The sequence below is a fragment of the Camellia sinensis genome, chromosome 5 (assembly GCF_055761805.1).
Source record: "Camellia sinensis isolate YWXY chromosome 5, ASM5576180v1, whole genome shotgun sequence".
In the NCBI taxonomy this organism is placed as follows: Eukaryota; Viridiplantae; Streptophyta; class Magnoliopsida; order Ericales; family Theaceae; genus Camellia; species Camellia sinensis.
The window spans coordinates 110,991,007-111,010,207 of NC_138965.1; the positions used below are offsets into that span (position 1 = coordinate 110,991,007).

A 19,201-nucleotide genomic window follows, 5' to 3' on the forward strand; every position below is an offset into this window, starting at 1 on the left:
GCTGGTTCCAACATAAATAAACTCTACCGTAAAGAAGAAAAGAAAAACAGAGGAAAAGAAGAACAGAGGAACAAGCACACCATTATCTGGTGTGATGATGATGGTGTTTTCAAAGAAAAACAGAGAAACAAGCAAACCCATAATTAAAGAAGGCTAACGTACCTGGTGTGATGATGCTGCTGATGATGAAGAGAAAGATCAATCAACCATATGAGGGTGCACCATTATCTGATCCGGTGATGGTGTTTCCAGAGTATAGTTGGTTCTGGTGTTTCAGTATATGAATAGTTTGTTTATATAGAAGCTCCCTATCAGCATGTTGGCATCTTCAGAGTTCGCGTCCTTCTTTTTGTTTGCGGTGGTTTCGCGTCAACTGACTGTGTATATTTACCAAATTGCCATTTTGCCATCTAAAATCGATGACTGACTGTTTATATTTACCAATATATTTACCAAATTGCCATTTTGCCATCTAAAATCGATGACTGACTGTTTATATTTACCAATATATTTACCAAATTGCCATTTTGGCAACTAAAATCGATGACTGACTGTTTATATTTACCAAATTGCCATTTTGGCAACTGTTTATATTTACCAAATTGCCATTTTGGCAACTAAAATCGATGACTGACTGTTTATATTTACCAAATTGCCATTTTGGCAACTAAAATCGATGACTGACTGTTTATATTTACCAAATTGCCATTTTGCCATCTAAAGCGATGTGAGTATAATTTATGATTCATTTGCCACATCAAATGATTTTGCAATTATAATAGGTAGCGCAGGTTTGAACCTGCGACGTCTGCTAGCGTTATCTCAACGTTTAACCACTAAGCTTACCAGCCACCACATTAGTAAATACTATGAATTTATATTATTTACTGCATTGTAATATTTTCCGTTATTATTTTTTTATTTATAATTTATAAAATAATTATAATATTACAATTCAATTCTAATTAACTAAAGGGCAATAATATATGTATCTTATTATATGTATTTTTGTGATAAATATCATACATTTTTTGTAGCAATTACAACAATTTATGATTCAGAAATTAAATAATACATTTTGTGGTTGTTACCTATTTGATTCACATTTTAGGATAAACTACCAATAGATCATAATATTTAGACAAAATTTCCATCAAGTCCTATCAAAAATAAGTTCTAATAAAATCGTCATTAAAAATAATTTTGTGTAACGATTTTTCATATATGTCGCTAAAATTGACAATTAGTGACTTTTTTTTTATCACAGTTTTCATAATATGTCGCTAAAATTTATAATTAGTGACGTTTTTCTGTGACAAATTCTTCAAATTGTCGCTGAAAGTTGTAAATTAGTGATGTTTTTTTTTGTGACGATTTTTTTAAACTGTCGCTAAAACTTATAATTAATGACATTTTTTGTGACAATTTTTTCAAACTATTGCTGAAAATTAACAATTAGTGACGTTTTTTGATAGTGTTTAATAAAAAATGTCATTAATTATTATAGGACCTATTGAACAATAAGTTCACTTATTAGGACCTACACGTAAGTTCTCTAATAGTTTATAACCACAAAATGTGTAATAATACAACAAAATATGTAACATTATCACAAAAATATGTAATTTTATTTTTAAATTACAAATTGTCGTAATTGTTATCAAAAAAATATGTAACTGTTGGCGTTGAATTCAAACCAACTAATTCAAAAATGGCACGTAGCATAATATAGAGAGATAGGATCAACTAATCAAGAGAGAGCACATGGCAAACCAAAAAGGGACAAATGTTAGATTGTAAGAGGTTTCATGTGGCTGTTCACAACTTCAGTTATATAGCATGAGTTAAAGAACAAGGCTTAGGGGTGTAACTGTTTCAAGCAGTTACAAAGAAACAGCTAAAGCCTTGGAATTCAAATTCAGAGTTGAAGGAGGGAAAAGCTTATGAATGTAGTTATAATGGTGGAGATTATGGAGGTGAGGTTTAACAATTACTGCAAATTCGAAAGACACCTATAAATAGTCGAAATGAAAGACAGAAAATCCTCCGAACAAATTCAACACATTAATATGTTATTTTTCTCTTCTCTTCCTCTGCATTTACTTTCCATAGGAGTAGTTTTTAACTTAAAATTATAATTTTCTTTATCAGTTCTTACCTTTGAAGTTGCCAAAACAATCAAGCTAACACAAGTGTAATTGGATTATTTTTATGAATCAATTATTTTGTTTCTATTGGTCTTTTCCTCCCATTCTTAACTTGATTATTACCGCATTAAGTCCTCTTTATTCATTGCATTAAGTCCTCTTTATTCATTACATTGGTTCAAACTTAAGCACACACAATAATATCCTCTTTACTGAGGCAAAAAAACTTTCACAGTCGCCTAATCATTAAATTAATTTAATTAATATATATATATATATATACATATACATATATGGATTATTTAATGAGTGGCTCGATTTGTACCTTAAAAGATTGGTTGGATACCTCAACTTAATAAAAAAATATTATTACGTTCCTATTCAAAATGACCAAAAAGTACTTGAAATTTACAAAAAGTACAAACCTTAGGGGGTGTTTGATAACCTCATTCAGCTCTTAAAACTAAATGTATTAAATAATAATCAATTAAACCTGTTTGATAATCACAATCGATATCACTTAAAATTTTAAGTGTCTCTTAAAATGAAAACTAAAACTTAAGAAAATTTTAAATCATATGAAACTTATTTAATTTTGACTGAATTTATAAATATTATAAACTCACTGCCACCACTACCACCACAACCAGCACCATCATGCCACCAATACCACAACCACCACTATGCCACCGTCACCACTACCGTCACTACTACCGCTACCACTACTACCGCTACCACTACCACCACCACCACCATCATGTCACCACCACCACCAATACTACCACTATTTTCATCACCATCGTCATTGTTGTCATAAGAACTACCATTACCATCATTACCGCCATCACCATTATGTCGCCGCCACATCAACACCACCGCTACCACCATAACCACCACCACCACCACCACCACCATTACCACCACTATCACAATATAAAATTAAAGTATACAATTTGAAAATAATAAATTTTAAATTTGATCTTATACATATTAAAAATTTTATTTTTAGTTCAGCACTTAAATTTTTATGAAATAACTTTTCAACTAAAAAATTCAGCATTCAGTTTTCAATACTATTTAGTCTTCAGTTTTTCATATGTCGGTTTTATTAAACACCACCTTAGTGTTTTCAATACCCCATCTTATAATTATAGCACTCTCGAAAAAATTTTCTTTATCATCGCTTGAGCGGTTCTACGAGTCATCCAGTACTTTTGTAGGTCTGAGATTGTGGAAGATATTGATGTTCGCTCGAGCGCAGGGTTGGTCGCTCGAGCAGCATGCCTTGGTTTGGTCTGATGTCCTGGGTGTGTGAGTTTTACGCTCGAGCAAAGGTTTCATCGCTCGAGTGGTGTGGTGTCTTTGACGCTTGAGCGTAAGACTGGTCACTCAAGTGGTCTGTTCGGGATCAACACTTTAAAATTATTTTTAGTTCACTTTTCTACATTATTTTGAGATTCTTTCTCTATCATATCTCTATTTTCAGCCATTTTTGAGTTCCAAGCTCATAAAGGCTTGGTTTTCATCTGTTTCTACTAATTTCCTACCCCATGTTCCTTATATAAAAACGAAGAGTATGACAAGGGCTTTCTATCCAACACATCTGAAAAACATTTTTAGCCATGTAGGGTGAGCATAAAACCCAATAGATAATATTTCAAAAACTAAATATGCTCCACTAGCGTAAATGATCATGATGCAATACATATATACAATATGTCCACATGCATTTTTAAATCCATCTGTTTTCTCAACAAAACAAAACCTTTCTTTCTAATTCCCAAAACATTTCCGTTTATTCAAAACATTTTCCGAAATCAAAATATTTGTTTGATAAAACCCATTTCCAAAACAAGTTCGATATATCACAATGTGTGGCTAGTTGTATTGTGACCTAGCGTGTAGCTAGTTATGTACTATGTGTTTGTCAGGGCTTATTATGCCGTATACTTTATCTTTTAATCGTGTTTTGTTTTGATCCTCTCTTTTGTGAGTTTTGGGCCAAGAGTTTGGGTAAGAATGGTTTTCCTTCTCTGTTTTAGAGTATTGAGCACTCAATGGTAGTTTTGGGGATTGTTGGTGATTAGACGTGGTTGACGTCTTTGAGTCCGAGGAGTAGTTATTGCTTCTTGTCTCGTAGACCACAGCAAGTTATGTGGGTCGAGAATGCATCCGTGAGATTTTCTTAGAATTATTGGTATTCGGGTGTCTTTAGGGCCCTGAGGTGTTGGATCGGGATTCTGGAACTTATCCCCAGATAGATCTAAGCTTGGGTTAGCGTTGTGTTTTCTTTTATAGATTAGTGGCCATTTTTGTTTTTGGCATTTCTTTAATTTCAGGGATGAAATTTCTTAAGTGAGGGAGCTTGTAGTGGCTTGGGTCAGTTTAACCAGACTCATTTTCATTTTTGGTTGGGATACGGGGTTGTCCCGAGTGACGTGGAGCATTTTGAGTGGTCTTGACTGTTGGTGTGCTTTAGGGTGGCTGCTGGGCAGCAGCCCAAGGAATCTGGGTCTGGCCGGTCGAGTCCACGACCTTGTTGGTTGCATCCACGAGATGTTAGGTTGGAGATCGCGCTCGCGAGTAGGCTGCGACTAGGTCGCGACCAAAACATGACTTCAGGTTATTTTTTGCTTGATTTTGATGTCATGATCTGGGCTTGAGGGTTTTGTTAAATTGGGGGTTGTTAGGTTATGGTTTTGCTACTACAACTATTTTCGATATACAAAATTGTATGTGGATTTTTAAAAATGGAAAAGCCCCAATTTGTGAAAAACCTTAACAGATATTGTTTTTGAGAGTTGGGATGATTTTGGTAAATGGTTTGGTTGGAAAGAGATGGATGTGGGATTTGAAAACAACGAGTATTATTACTCGTTTGGGAAAATCTTGGGTTATGCTTTGGGATTGTACAGATTATGGTGAGGATGGGTAGTTGTATAATTCATGTGTATCATCTATGTTCAATAGTAGTACATGGTTAAAAGACCTAAGGTTTTTGTCTAAGATGCAAAGAGTTTTTTTTTTTTTTTTTTGAAGGAAAATTCTTCAGGTTTATTCAAATAAGGTAAAACGAATGAGAAGATAATAAATGAGTTTTCTTTGAAAGTCTAGTGGGACTTTATAAACAAAGTATCCGCCTATGTATACTCTACTTTGGATAAAAAAAATGCACATTATATATTTATGTATCATTTGTTAGCATTCATAATCACGTGTATCTATTGATCTTCTTGTTAGGAATCTTTGTAGATCCCTACTGGACATATTTGTTCATCCCATGTTATTGTACTATTTTCAAGAACGGAGTCGGAAACATTGGTTTGAAGATCGAGAAGTTAATTGTCCTTCAAGAGTATTATTTTGTAAAGGGCAAATGAAGATGTATTGTGTAGTGAAGTGTTGAAGTGTTAATATATACTCCTGTGTAATTATTTATTTTGTAAATTTAAATGACAGGGCATGTGTTTGTAATGTATCAGACATTCTATTATTGTAATCATTCCGAAGAGAACATTTTCTTGTTATTCAATCATAATTATTCTTATTATTTCTATTTGCATCATTTAATTAGATTTAAATTAAAGGTTTTGGCAATTTATATGGTAATAAAATTTGGGGCGTGACAATAATTAATCTCAATCTTTCATTCTCTATTCTCTTTTCACTTTTTGCACTTTACATTTTCGTACTCAATCATATTTCTTTTAAATCTAACTTTCTTGCATTCTATTTCATATTAAAGTCATCAATATATAATGAAAAATAAATTTTCAAGATTTTTTTCTTTTTTTATTATAGAAAATGTAAGTTTTTTTGTTCACCTTCATCATTTTTGGTTGATGGATTTTCAAAATTTATTCAGAAATTTAGTATGGAACAAATTATATTTATTCTCAAACTTATTTCTAAAAAAATTTCATATATTTAGTGCAGTGTTTTCGAATTATTTGACATTGTTCATTTGGCTATGTATTTTCAAACATTTAATTATCTAACTTCTTCATATTCTAGTTCTGAACAAAAAATAAATAAATAATTAAAAAAAAATCAATATTACATTTCTAAACAAATTACATATGTTCAAAAAAAATTTGGGCAAATTACTTACACTTCCCTTGTGGTTTAACGAAATTACAGATTACCCCTTGAAGTTTCAAAAATTACATCCCACCTCATCGCAATTAACGCCGTTAACGAATATCATAAATTGACTAAAATGCCCTTTTGACAAATAAGGGCAAATTACCTTCACCCCCTTGAGGTTTTGTTAAATTATAGATTCCCCTTGAGGTTTAGCTAAATTACAGATTCCCTCCTGAGGTTTAGCTAAATTATAAAATGCAAAATTAAAATGGAAAAAACACTTATCACACTACAAAAAATTAAGGTTTTAGAGACCAAAATTTAGGGACAAAATTATTTTTAGGGGACCAAATATTTATGTTGCGAAAAGTGTCGTCATTATATTTTTAGCAATAAAAATTAAACATTAGTGATTAATTATTATCTTTTTGGTATCAAATTCTTTGCCTCAAAAAATAAAACCTTTTGAGACTAAATTATTTTGTCCCTAAATGTCTATTTATTATTGACATTTTTGAAATTTTATCGCTAAAAGTCTTATTTTTTACTTTTTAAGACAACCTTTTAGCCACTATCCTCACGACGATAGAAATTAGTCCCTAAATATCTTCTGCAACAAAATTTTTACTTTTAGAGATCAAAAAAGTTAGTTTCTAAAACTCTTATATGTTGTAGTGCCAGTCGGTGAAAATATCATAAAATTAACAAATAATTAAATAAGTTAAAAGTACAAGAAATGGCTTGTCAAAAAATTCTTAGAATATGTTTGGTTTGATTTTTAGAAATTTATTTTTAAATTTTTTTTTAAAAAATAAAATATTAATTTGGTTAAGAAATGAAAAATAAAAAATAATTATTATTTTTATATAATTTTATCTCTTGAGTGGTTAGAAATAATTTTTACAAATTAAATATATTTTTTCATATTTATTTTTATTAAATTAGTTTTTATTTTTTAAAAAAATTCTGAAAAAAATTCCTAAATAACAAATCAAATATGGTTCTAAAAACTTAATTTTTTTTTCCATCTAACATAATTATTTTGTAAATTTTGTTGATTTATCAAAGGGATTTTAGCAAGGGCAATATTGTCCATCAATTTATATTTTGGTGATATCAGCTAACCATTTTTAACGTTTAGTTAACGGTAGGGGCTAAATTGTTATACAAATATAAATCTCGGGGGGCAAGATGTAATTTCTAAAATCTCAGGGAAGAATCTGTAATTTAGCTAAACCTCAAGGGAGGTGTAGGTAATTTGCCCAAAATTTTTTTAACATACTTTAATTCTATTCGGAAAAAAAAAATGCACATCCATTTTTCTCTTTTCCCTTATTTTCCGTCTCGCCCTCCATGGCCTCCTCGACACCACAACCTCACTCGAAATTATTGCTCTACCTCATGTGGTACTCTCTCTCTCTCTCTCTCTCCTTTGTTGATTTGTGTTGCTTTCTTCTTGCAACTGTATTTGTATATGATCCTTTGGATTCCCAATTCTCCAAATCCAAGGTTGGTCGCTAATATGTGTTCGAGCAAATTTGATCTTGTAAGCAGTGGCGAAGGAACGTTGGGCTTAGGGGGGTCATGTGCCTTCTCTGACTTTTGAATTTTTTATTCTTATTTTTTTTGTTTTGTTTTGTTTTAGTGGGGTCTAGCTTTCACACATAGACACAGTGCCCCTTCTAATACACAATCTCAAACCCACTAACACGCATGCCATACGCACTCACGTTTGTTTGTTTGTTTTTTTTTTTTTTTTTTGGAATCCCAATTCCAACCAAATACTGACACACAACTTTTTTTTTTTGTGAGTGCATACAACTCCAATTACAGCAAAGTTAAAACTCTAAAACCCTAAAAGTGTATGAAATTTTTTATTTTTTTATTTATTCACAGTACTTGTTAAGTATCTTTGTATTTTCTCTGTCTTCTTTGTCTCCCTTTGTTGATTGCTTTGCAATTTACCGACTCGCGATTCAACAAATTAGGATCACACAACACAAACTTGGGACCACACTACAACCTTGGTATCTTCTCTTCATTTTTTACAGGTAACTTTATTTATTTTTTTTTTTACTTTTAAATAAAAATTATGAGTATTAATTTACAGTTATTTGTTAAGTTATGATTTGTAAAAAAGAAAATTATTTGTTATTATTTATGTTAAAACAAGAGATTTTGATATGCTAAAATTATGAATCTTAATTGGTGGTGAATTATATTAAAATTAGGGATTTTGGTTTGTTGTTGTTTTTACTAAAATTAGGGATTTGATTTGTGCTAAAATTAAAAGTATTAATTTGCAGTGATTAATATTTAAATTAGGAATTTTGATTTGTTATAATTTGTGCTAAAATTAGAAATTTGGATTTGTTGTGATTTGTGCTAATTTAAATTTTTTGATTTGTATTAAAATTAGAGATTTTGATTTGTGGAGGTTTGTGATTTTGATTATGAATTTTTATTTTGATTTTTAGTTTTTTCAAACAGTTATGGAGAAATATTTCAACAGAAAATCAAAATTGGAATCATCTCTTCCTCAAGAATAAGATGATAATTATTTTTTCGCAAAACAAAGTCGCATAGATATCAACTTAGTAGACCTTCTTGCAGATCCAGGACTACGCCTTGGATTATGGACTATAATGCTAATGATTGAGACCAAATTCATAGGGCATATCTACAAAAGGGTCCTTGTCAACCTCGTGATCATAATTTTCCACAAAAATCATTTGGACAAAAACTTCGACGATTTAATCAAGCTTGGTTTAGTGAATTTTCCTAATTAGTTGGAGTATAGCGTAGCAAAAGATGCAGCATTTTGTTTATGTTGTTATCTTTTCAAACCCAATATTAGAGATCAAGCTGGTGGTGATTCTTTTGTTGGTGAGGGTTTCTCAAATTGGAAAAAAAAAAAAAAAAAATTAAGGCTCGTGTTGGAGGTCCCAATAGTGCTCATAATCAAGCTTCGAGCAAATGTCAAGACTTGTTAAACCAAAAACAACATATTCAAACAATTTTTTTCAAACAATCTGATCAAGCTCGAATTAAGTATCAAACCCGTTTGAATTCATTAGTTGATTGTGTCAAATTTCTTCTAAGACAAGGACTTGCATTTCGTGGGCATGATAAATCTGAAAATTCAAGTAATAGGAAATTTTCTTGAACTTCTCAAGTTTCTTGCCGATCATAATGAAGATGTCAAAGTGGTTACATTGAGCAATGCTCCACAAAATCTCAAGTTAACATCTCCTGATATTCAAAAAGACATTGTAAATGTGGCAGCATTTGAAACTATCAATGTGATTATTAAAGATCTTAGTGATGCACTTTTTTTTATTTTGATTGATGAAACCCGTGACATATCAGTCAAGGAGCAAATGGCAGTTGTAATACAATATGTTGACAAAAAAGGCCAAATGATTGAGCACTTTTTGGGTATTGAGCATGTTGCTAATATGAATGCTCTCTCAAGCTGTGGAAAATTTATTCTCCAGACTTGGATTGAGTATTTCCAGATTGCAGGATCAAGGATATGATGGGGCTAGTAATATGCAAGGTGAGTTCAATGGTCTTAAAACACGTATACTGAAACAGAATCCTTGTGCATATTATGTTCATTGTTTTGCTCATTAATTGCAATTGGCACTTGTTGTCGTGGCAAAGAATCATAATCAAATTGCTTTACTTTTCACTTTCGTTTCTAATGTGGTGAATGTTGTTGGAGCATCATGTAAACGCTGAGATATTATTAGGGAGAAACAAGCTGCAAAAGTTGCTGAGACACTTAATACTGGAGAGCTATCTAGTGGGCAAGGCTTAAATCAAGAAACTAATCTTAAACGTACTGGAGATACACGTTGGGGTTCACACTATGGTACTTTAGTCAGCTTGGCTAGTATGTTTTCAACAGTGATTGATGTGCTTAAAATGATTTCGGAGGATAGTTCAAATTCAAAACAACGAGTAGAAGCAAATGTATTATTGGACTCAATTCAATCATTTGAGTTTGTATTCAACCTTCATTTAATGAAAACGATGTTGGCTATTACAAGTGAGTTATCGCAAGTGCTACAAAGGAAAGATCAAGATATTGTTAATGCCATGAATTTAGTTCAAATTTCTAAAGTACGGCTCCAAAAGATGGGGCAGAGTAGGTGGACATCCTTACTTGATGATATTTTGTCTTTTTGTGAAAAGCATGAAATTAATGTTCCCCAAATGGAATATATGTTTGTAGCTCGAGAGAGAAAAAGACGCAATGCTCAAGAAATTACAAATTTACATCACTATCGTGCTGAGTTATTCTACACTGTTTTGGATATGCAAATTCAAGAACTAAATGCTCGTTTCATTGAGTAGAACACTTATCGACATGCTATCCAGTAGTGAGTTCTCAATGTTGAATGGAATTGTTGATCTTGCTAAGAAAATAGTGGAGACTGGAAGAGACAAAGTATATCCATTGATGTATTTGCTCTTGACTTTAGTATTAATCTTACCTGTTGCAACTGCTACTATTGAGAGGGTATTTTCAGCTATGAATATTGTGAAGAATCGGTTGGTTGGTTGATGAATGGGTGATGAATAGATGAATGATAGCTTGGTTGTCTACATTGAGAGAGATATTTTTTTCTGGCATTGACAATGATATTATTATGGAAAGATTTCAAAAGATGAAAACTCATCGGGGTCAATTGTAAAAGTTTAAAATTATAAACTTTTTGTAATGAATATTAATTTTTAATGTTTAACATTAGTTCGAAAAATTATTATTATGTTATTGTTATTGATTGAGGAAGAAAAATTTTGAGATAGTAATTAATAGGTGCCCCCTATATTAAATTCATGGCTCCGCCATTAACCACCACATTAGTAAATGATATAAATTTATATTATTTACTGCATTTGTAATATTTTTTACAATTATCATTTTATTTATAATTTGTAAAATAATTATAATATCACAATTCGATTCCAATTAACTCAAGGTCCATGTTATATGTATCTTGTTACGTATTTTTGTGATAAATGTCATGCATTTTTATAGCAGTTACAATAATTTATGATTCATAAATTAAATGACACATTTTCTGATAGTGTTACCCATGTGGTCAAAATATTTTATGAGAAAATTGTTAAAAAATCCAAGTTAAGGAGGATATAAGGTATTAGGTTCAGTAGATATTTTTTATTGGCGAGAGATCCACTTTTTGTGAAATAGTTTGGTAAGAAATCCTTTTATTTGTTTTAAAGGACATTTTGTTTCCAATTTTACCCCTTAATCCACCTATTGACTTTTTTTATCAGTTGACTTTTTTGACTATCTGTTCAAACTTATATCTATCTGTTGAATCTTTTTCCTTATTTGTTCAATTTTTTCGCTATTTGTTCACATTTTGAGGATTTCTCTTTGTTTTTATCAGTTGAAAATCTATGTCATAACTTTTTTATTTATTTGTTCAATTTTTTTATCTGTTAAAATAGTTATTCATTTTTTTTTATCTGCTAAAACAGATCTGAACAGGTTTGATCATTTGTTTTATCTGTTAAAAGTCAACTATTCAATAGATATTCAACAGCCCAGCAAGTAACTATTCAACAGCCTAATAAAAGGTTCAATTTGACTTATATCCATTTGTATCTAGATAAATATACTCTAGCTTATTGGTTTTAAAACATATGTTGCAGCTTATCCCCAAAATTCACAAAAACTTAAATTTCACAAAGCATTTCCATAATCCTAAGGTTAGTGTTATGCTAAGGTAGCCTAGTGGTTACTTAACCAAATTTTCAATATGTGTGTATCAACGGTGACAATGAAGACCTTCACCTCATCACCAATCTTTGCAACTTCTTTCTCTCTATGACCACCTCACCACCACTATCCCCTTTCTGAACCCTCCGCTATAGCCATTTTTCAGCTCTTTTTCTTCCTCTTTTTTTTTCTCCGCCACTGCCAATGATCTCAGATCTGATATTTGAAAGAGATCTATGACAGAGAAAGGGTGACTGTCGAATACATCCCTCGCAGTCGCCTCATGGAGGTGAAGATCGAGTCCGCCGCCGCCGCCGCCGCCGTACTCATTCATTCCCTATTTTTCCATGGTAGATCTGCAGCTATTGTTTGGCCTAAGGCTACACACAGAGCAAAGAGAGATGAAGCGATCATCGGTGGAGTACTTGGCAAACCTAGACGACCATAGATCGATGATGGTAATGGAATTGACAACGTCGAAGCCCTCGAGATATTGGTAGTAGTGGCAGCGGTAATGGAGTTGTTGGATAAGAGAGATGGGCTTGGTTTCTAAGAGGAGAGAGAGAGAGTTGATGCGACGACCCACCATCTATAATATTTTATATTTGATTAATTAAGGAGATTTGGGATTTTAATTAGTCGTTATCCTAATCTAATTTGGAAATTATGAGAATTGTAAAATCTGATTCGTATATGATTCTATTAAAGATTTATTTTGGAATTAGAAATTACGGGTCCAAATGGCTTAAGGAAGTGAAATTAAGAAGTTGAATCAATTTAATTTTAATTACGGACCCATTTGGGAGTTTAATTAAATATTCGATTCAATTTAGTAAAATTGAGATTCGATTAATTAGGTCCAAATTAGAGTTAATTAAATTATGACGATTGAGAATTTTGATTATTATGAATTAAATTTATTTATGGAGTGTCCAATTTGAATATGTGATATATTGACGAAAATTTTGAGTCTGATTAGAAATTGAAGGCCTAAATGATTTGAGAAATCAAAATTAATGATGACAATAATCTTAGGCCTCGTTTGGCAAGTTAACATTTTAGCTAAAAAGTCAAAAAGTTACTAAAAAAAGCTAAAAAACTTTAACTTATACCAAAAAGTCAAAGATTCTTTTTTCTCTCTACTTTTTGCACATCTTTTCGTAAAAAGCTAAAAAGTCACCCCAAACATACTAACTTTTTTTGCCTCATATTTTAGCCAAAAAGCCAAAAAGTTACTAAAATAGTCTGTTCCCAAAAGAGGCCTTAATTTAATATTTAGAGCCTTTCGGGAGTTTGATTAAAAATCTGATTCAAACTGATAATTTAAATATAATAAATTAGGCCTTAATGGAAGTCAATTGGATTGATCAAGATTAAGAAGTGATTAATTAAGCTAATGTATAATTAGTGTGCTAAACTAATCCTAATATACATCACCCCATGGATTAATTTAAGATGGACAAGTGTCCCACTATTTTAATATATATATATATATATATATAAAAGAAGAATAAAAATAAAAGGAAAATAAAGTAGAATAAAGAAATGGGTGTGTGTGGCTATACATCATTTATGTTTTTGTTTTTGGCTGGAACAAGAACAGCCGAGTGAGAGAGAGAGAAAACCGAGAGAGAGAGAGAGCTCACCTTCATCTTGCTGGAGGAATTTTGATAGAAAATTTAAAAGAAAGGCTAAGGTTAAAGAAAGGAAGAAGAACAAGAAGGAAAAATGGAAGATCATCAAGAAGTTTATCAAATTGATGATTAAATGTAAGGATTTCAAGCTTGAATTTTGTAGAATCCTTGTATTACACTTGAATTAAAGATGGGTTTGGGTTCAATTTCACATAATTTGAAAGAAATTAGAAAACAAAGATGAAGAAATTAAAGTAGGTTCATGGTTATGGAAATTAATTATTTTGGGTTTGATGATGTAGTCTTAGATAAAATTAAGCCTCATTGTTACATGCATGGGCAAATTCTACAAGTTTAATACTCTAATTAAACATGCATCATAGGATTTCAAGGTTTTGAGATTTTAATTCATGTTTAAAAGGTTTATGGATTTGAATTTGAGTTTGATGTGAAGAAAATTAATAATAATCCAAATTAGAGCTATTCTAATTAAATTATTTAGTTTTGATTTAATTTCATACATGCAAAGTTTCATAACTCCAATTTCATGATTTAAAGGAAAATAGAAAAGAATTAAGAATCAATTTCATGTAATCTCAAAGAAATTAGTAAAAGGTGAAGGAATTGAATTAAATTCAAATTGTAGAAATTAAATTAGAATTTCAATTGTACATGCATCATGAATTTTTCAAGAGTTTTGAAAGTTTAATTCATGTTTTAAAATTTGTGGGTTTGAAATTGGGTTTGATATGGAGAAAAATAAATAGGAATAACCGAAGGAAAAATTAGAATCAATGAGAGAAACTGAAAGACAAACAAGTAACCGAATTAAATCGATTGTAGAGTGTAATTGTAATTCTGTTGTGCTTGACTTTATTTTTTTAGGTCGGACTTCGAACCATTAGTACATGTACCGAGGAGCCCACTTTGAGTAACAATGTTGTAAAGATATGTTCAAATTGTATTTTTTCTCTGAATGATAAATTATATTGTTTCTAAACGGTTATTTTCTATCGATTGAATGATGATTCTCTTTTGAATTGTATTCGTGGCATCCGTAGCATAGTGTTATCGTTATTGTTAGTGATATTACTATTGTTACAGAGATCTCTGTCAATTCCAAATCTTGGAACTAGTGTTATTGTTTGATGGTCATCAATTGATTGTTTGGTCTTTTAAGACCTAGTGTATTGTTGCTATTGGATGTACCACATATGACCTATAAGAATAAGATTGATTGAATCGATTGAATTGAACGATTGATTGACAAATGATAGTGATTGAATTGTTCTAATGCTAATCGATTGTTTCAAAGACTCTAAAGGACATCATTCTTAACCTCTTTACACATTTGTTATTCACTGGGCTTTAACTTACAGTTTATTATATATATGTAGGTGGTCAAGCACCGAATCAAAGCTAGAGGCATTGACCCGAACCCTTGTTTTGTCAAGCCAGCTATTGTCCCTCATTGTGAGGTTTCGAACTAGCATGTGTTAAGGCGTTTTCAAGTGGCTCAACTTCATCCTTTTGAGTTTTTTAAGTGGAAAGAATGTTTTAAGACTAATGTCAATACTGTTCTAGATGATGGGATTGATTCCCTAACTTATGTTTTGTCTTGTATATATATGATTATGGGCATAAATGGTTATGAATATGGCTATGTACATGAAAGTTTATCTCTATTCAGGTCCTCACAGCTCATTGGACGATATTTGTTATTATTGATTGGCTTCCGCCAGCACCGTTATATTGTATTATTGTCAGTATTCTTAAATAGGCCTTTGGTAATCACGGATTACTGGCCGGTTGCGATACTAAACCTATAGGGACGTGTTTGGGTCGTGACAATTGAGTGATTAAGGTTTAGAATATTGTTGATGACCACCGGAGCATCAGCGCTGAGACTTCATTTTCGAACCAAAAACCGTAGTGCGGTGGTGCGATGAGACTTCATCAATAGAAGTGGTGGTATCGGTGGCAAACAGTGAGGGAGAAAGAGTAGAGGGAAGAGAGAGAACGATGAGAGAGAGGAAAGTGGCGAAGTTGGGTGGTCGCTGCCATGGTCTGGTAATAAACAAGGTGAGATGGTGGTGGTGGTAGTCGACGACTGTCATTTAAGAGGATGTGGGAGAATGGGTGGAGAAGAGAGACAACTAAGGTTTCATCTCCTTGAGAAGATAAAGAGACAGAGAGAGAAAATGAAAAAGACAAATAAGTGTAAGAGATGGTTTGAAACACGCGTGATCCAAACAAATAGTGATGAGTATTTTGGTCATTTTTTAGGAGTTTGTCCTTATGAATATAATGTTTTAGCACATGGACCTTTGAGCAAAGAAAATCCAAAAGTGAATTTATTGCCCAAGTGTCCATATTTTATAACCACAAAATGTGTAATAATATAACAAAATATGTAACATTGTCACAAAAATGTGTAACTTCATTTTTAAACTAGAAATTGTTGTAATTGTTACCAGAAAAATATGACTGTTGGCCATGAATTCAAACCAAATAATTCGAAGATGGCACGTGGCATAATATGAAGATATAGGATCAATCAATCAAGAGAGAGCACAAGTAGACCAAAAAGGGACAAATGTTGGATTGTAACAAGTGTCATGTGGCAGTTCGCAACTTCAATTATATATCATGAGTTGAAGAGCAAGGCTTAAGGGTGTAACCATTTCAAGCAATTATAAGGAAACAACTAGAGCCTTGAAATTCAAATTCAGAATTGAAGTAGGGAAAAGCCTATGAATGTAGTTATAATGGTGGAGATCATGGATGTGAGATTCAACAGTTACTGCAAATTTGAATAACACCTATAAATAGTCGAAATAAAAGACAGAGAAAATCTTCCGAACAAATTCAACATATCAATTTCTTGTTTTTCTCTTTTCTTGCTTTGCATTTACTTTTCCTATGAGTAGTTTTTAACTAAGAATTGTAATTTTGTTTTCTAGTTCTTACCTTCGAAGTTGCCAGAACAATCAAGGTAACACAAGTGTAATTGCATTATTCAATTAATCAATTACTTTATGTTTGTCTCTTCCTCCCATTCTTAACTTGATCATTACTACATTCTCTCTACTCATTACATTGGTTCAAACTTAAGCACATGCAATAAAATCCTCTTTATGGAGATAAAAAAAACTTTTCACATTCGCCTAATCATTAAATTAACTTAATTAATATTTATAAGGATTGTTTAATGGGTGGCTCTATTTGTACCTCAAAAGATTGGTTGGATACCTCAACTTAATAAATAAATAAAAAAATTACGTCCCTATTCAAAATGACCAAAAAAGTACTTGAAATTGACAAAAAGTATTAGTGTTTTGAACACCCTATCCTATAATTAATCCCAATCTTTCATTCTCTATTCTCTTTTCACTTTTTGCACTTTACATCTTCATATTCAATCCTATTTCTTTTAAAACCAACTTTCTTACGTTCCATTTCATATTAAAATCAACAACAGACAACGAAGAAAAAAAAATTCAAGCTATTTTTTTTTATTACAAAAAATGTAAGTTTTTTTGTTCATCGGTCAATGGGTTTTCAAAATTTGTTTAGAAATTCAATATGAAACAAATTATATTTATCCTGAAACTTGTTTCTAAATTTTTTTAAAAATATGTTTGGTACTGTGTTTTTGAATTATTTGACATTGTTCATTATTTAATATTCGAACGAATTATTTATGTTTGACTGTGTGTTTCCGAACATTTAGGGCATCTTTGGTAACATTTATATTTATCATTTTTTGTTTATATTTGCTGTAACGCCCTCAAAATAATACATATAAACCCAACATTCATGACATCCATAGACACAAGAGAATAAAGTATATTTCCATTTATCAGAGTATTAAGTACAAAAGTATTACATGTTGACAATAAAAGTAAATATCCTACGAGCTTACAACTTTCCAAGTCAACACTTGGGTTCAACAAAAGAGAGTTCTAACTCTAAACATATTAGGCCCTTGGCCTGATTTACATGTAATACAAAATGATAACAACAAAAAGGTCTTTCAGCCTCTAAGCCTCCCAAGCTACGTCCTTGGAGGTGGCATATCACCTGTACTTGAAAATGATGTCCCATATAGGGTGAGCCAAAGCCCAGTAGAGATACGCTAAACCAAATATGAGTAATAACTAAAATATTAGCATTTGATAAATGTTTAACTCATATGAACTACCATACATCTCTTTCATAACCAATTCATATTCACAATTATATTTCACTCCCTTTCTATTTCATTACCCAAACCGATTCGTAGATATGGTTCTCTGTTCATCCAAACAATTTAAAAATGAGACTACAACTCATATTAACAATGCTTCAATCATAATTAATTAAAATGAGACTACAACTCATTATCAACATTTCAATACTCCAATTCATCTACGTTATGCAAACGTAATCAAGATTTCAGGACTTTCACCCTGGACACTCCAGCCAATTTAGTTATCAATGGAGTCCATCCCCTATCTCCTCCCAAACAGGTTTGAGAGTACATCCCCTATCTCCTCTCAAACCATGGAGTACATCCCCTATCTCCTCCCAAACAAGATACATATACAATGTATTTGAACGCTTTATCCTATGCAATGATCAATCTAGGCACATATTCAATGTGTTAGTTCAACCATCATATTCGATGACATAGCCATTTGATTAGTTTCAGTTTTCCCTTATCAACATATAATGTTTACAACAATCAAGACTATCCTCCACCGATAACCCAAAGCAATTATTTTTAAACAGATAATAAATTCATCAACAGATAAATTATCAATAATTTCATAGGTAAGTGATCAACTAATCCAACTACACCATTCAATCTCATACTTTCCCAATTTCATGATTTTCACCTCAATTTCACATTTTCATGTTTTCCCCAAATTAATTATACAAATTAATTAATCACACTAAATTAGGGCTTTTCCTCATTTTTCTCAAATTAGCCCTAAGGCTCACTTTCATCAATTTAACAACAATAATTCCATTTTCTAAGGTCTCACATACGCATGGAGTTTAACAATTTAAACCCCCATTTTTATAACTTCAAAACAAACCTTAACTTTCCCAAAATTGCCAAACAACACCATCTATACAAAATACCCAACATTTATGTCAAAACTCATAGAAATGAGTAGGTTATCCCTACCTCAAGAGAAGAGACTCAAAGGAGATAAAGGTGAAAACCCAAGATGCTTCAAACACCAACTTTTTCGGATAAGAGGAGCCCACGCAAAGCTCTACCTTTCTTACAAAGGGATTAGGGTAGAAGACTCCTAGAACATGGAGTATTTGTAAAGAGAAGGTATGTAGAGAGAGAGGGAGCAGCCGGATCTAGGGTTTAAAGGTAAAAGATAAACAAAAAGTGAGGAAGAAGCTGCTGCTGCGAACTGATATAATCGATCCTCGCTCGAGCAAAGGAGTGGTCGTTCGAGCGACCAGACACAAAGAAACCTCGCTCGAGCGCACAAAGCCTCACTCGAGCGAACAACACGAAGCTTCAGGTCTACAATCCAGAAGCACGCTCGAGCGAAGAAACCCAAAACATA

At 31.9% G+C, this 19,201-nt stretch overlaps 1 protein-coding gene across 1 annotated transcript; it reads left to right on the forward strand.

Moving 5' to 3' along the window:
* The first annotated feature begins 9,358 nt into the window (after positions 1 to 9,358).
* On the forward strand, positions 9,359 to 10,595 carry LOC114268755 (uncharacterized). Its single transcript, XM_082871990.1, has 2 exons — positions 9,359 to 9,741; positions 9,989 to 10,595. The coding sequence occupies exons 1-2, from the start codon at positions 9,359 to 9,361 to the stop codon at positions 10,593 to 10,595; spliced, it is 990 nt and encodes a 329-aa protein (XP_082728116.1).
* The last annotated feature ends 8,606 nt before the right edge of the window (positions 10,596 to 19,201 follow it).

Coding starts and splice junctions, on each gene's coding strand:
- LOC114268755 (XM_082871990.1), top strand. CDS start 9,359: ATGATAAATCTGAAAATTCAAGTAATAGGAAATTTTCTTGAACTTCTC. Junction 9,742..9,988: donor ATTCTCCAGACTTGGATTGA/GTATTTCCAGAT, acceptor AGATATTATTAG/GGAGAAACAAGCTGCAAAAG.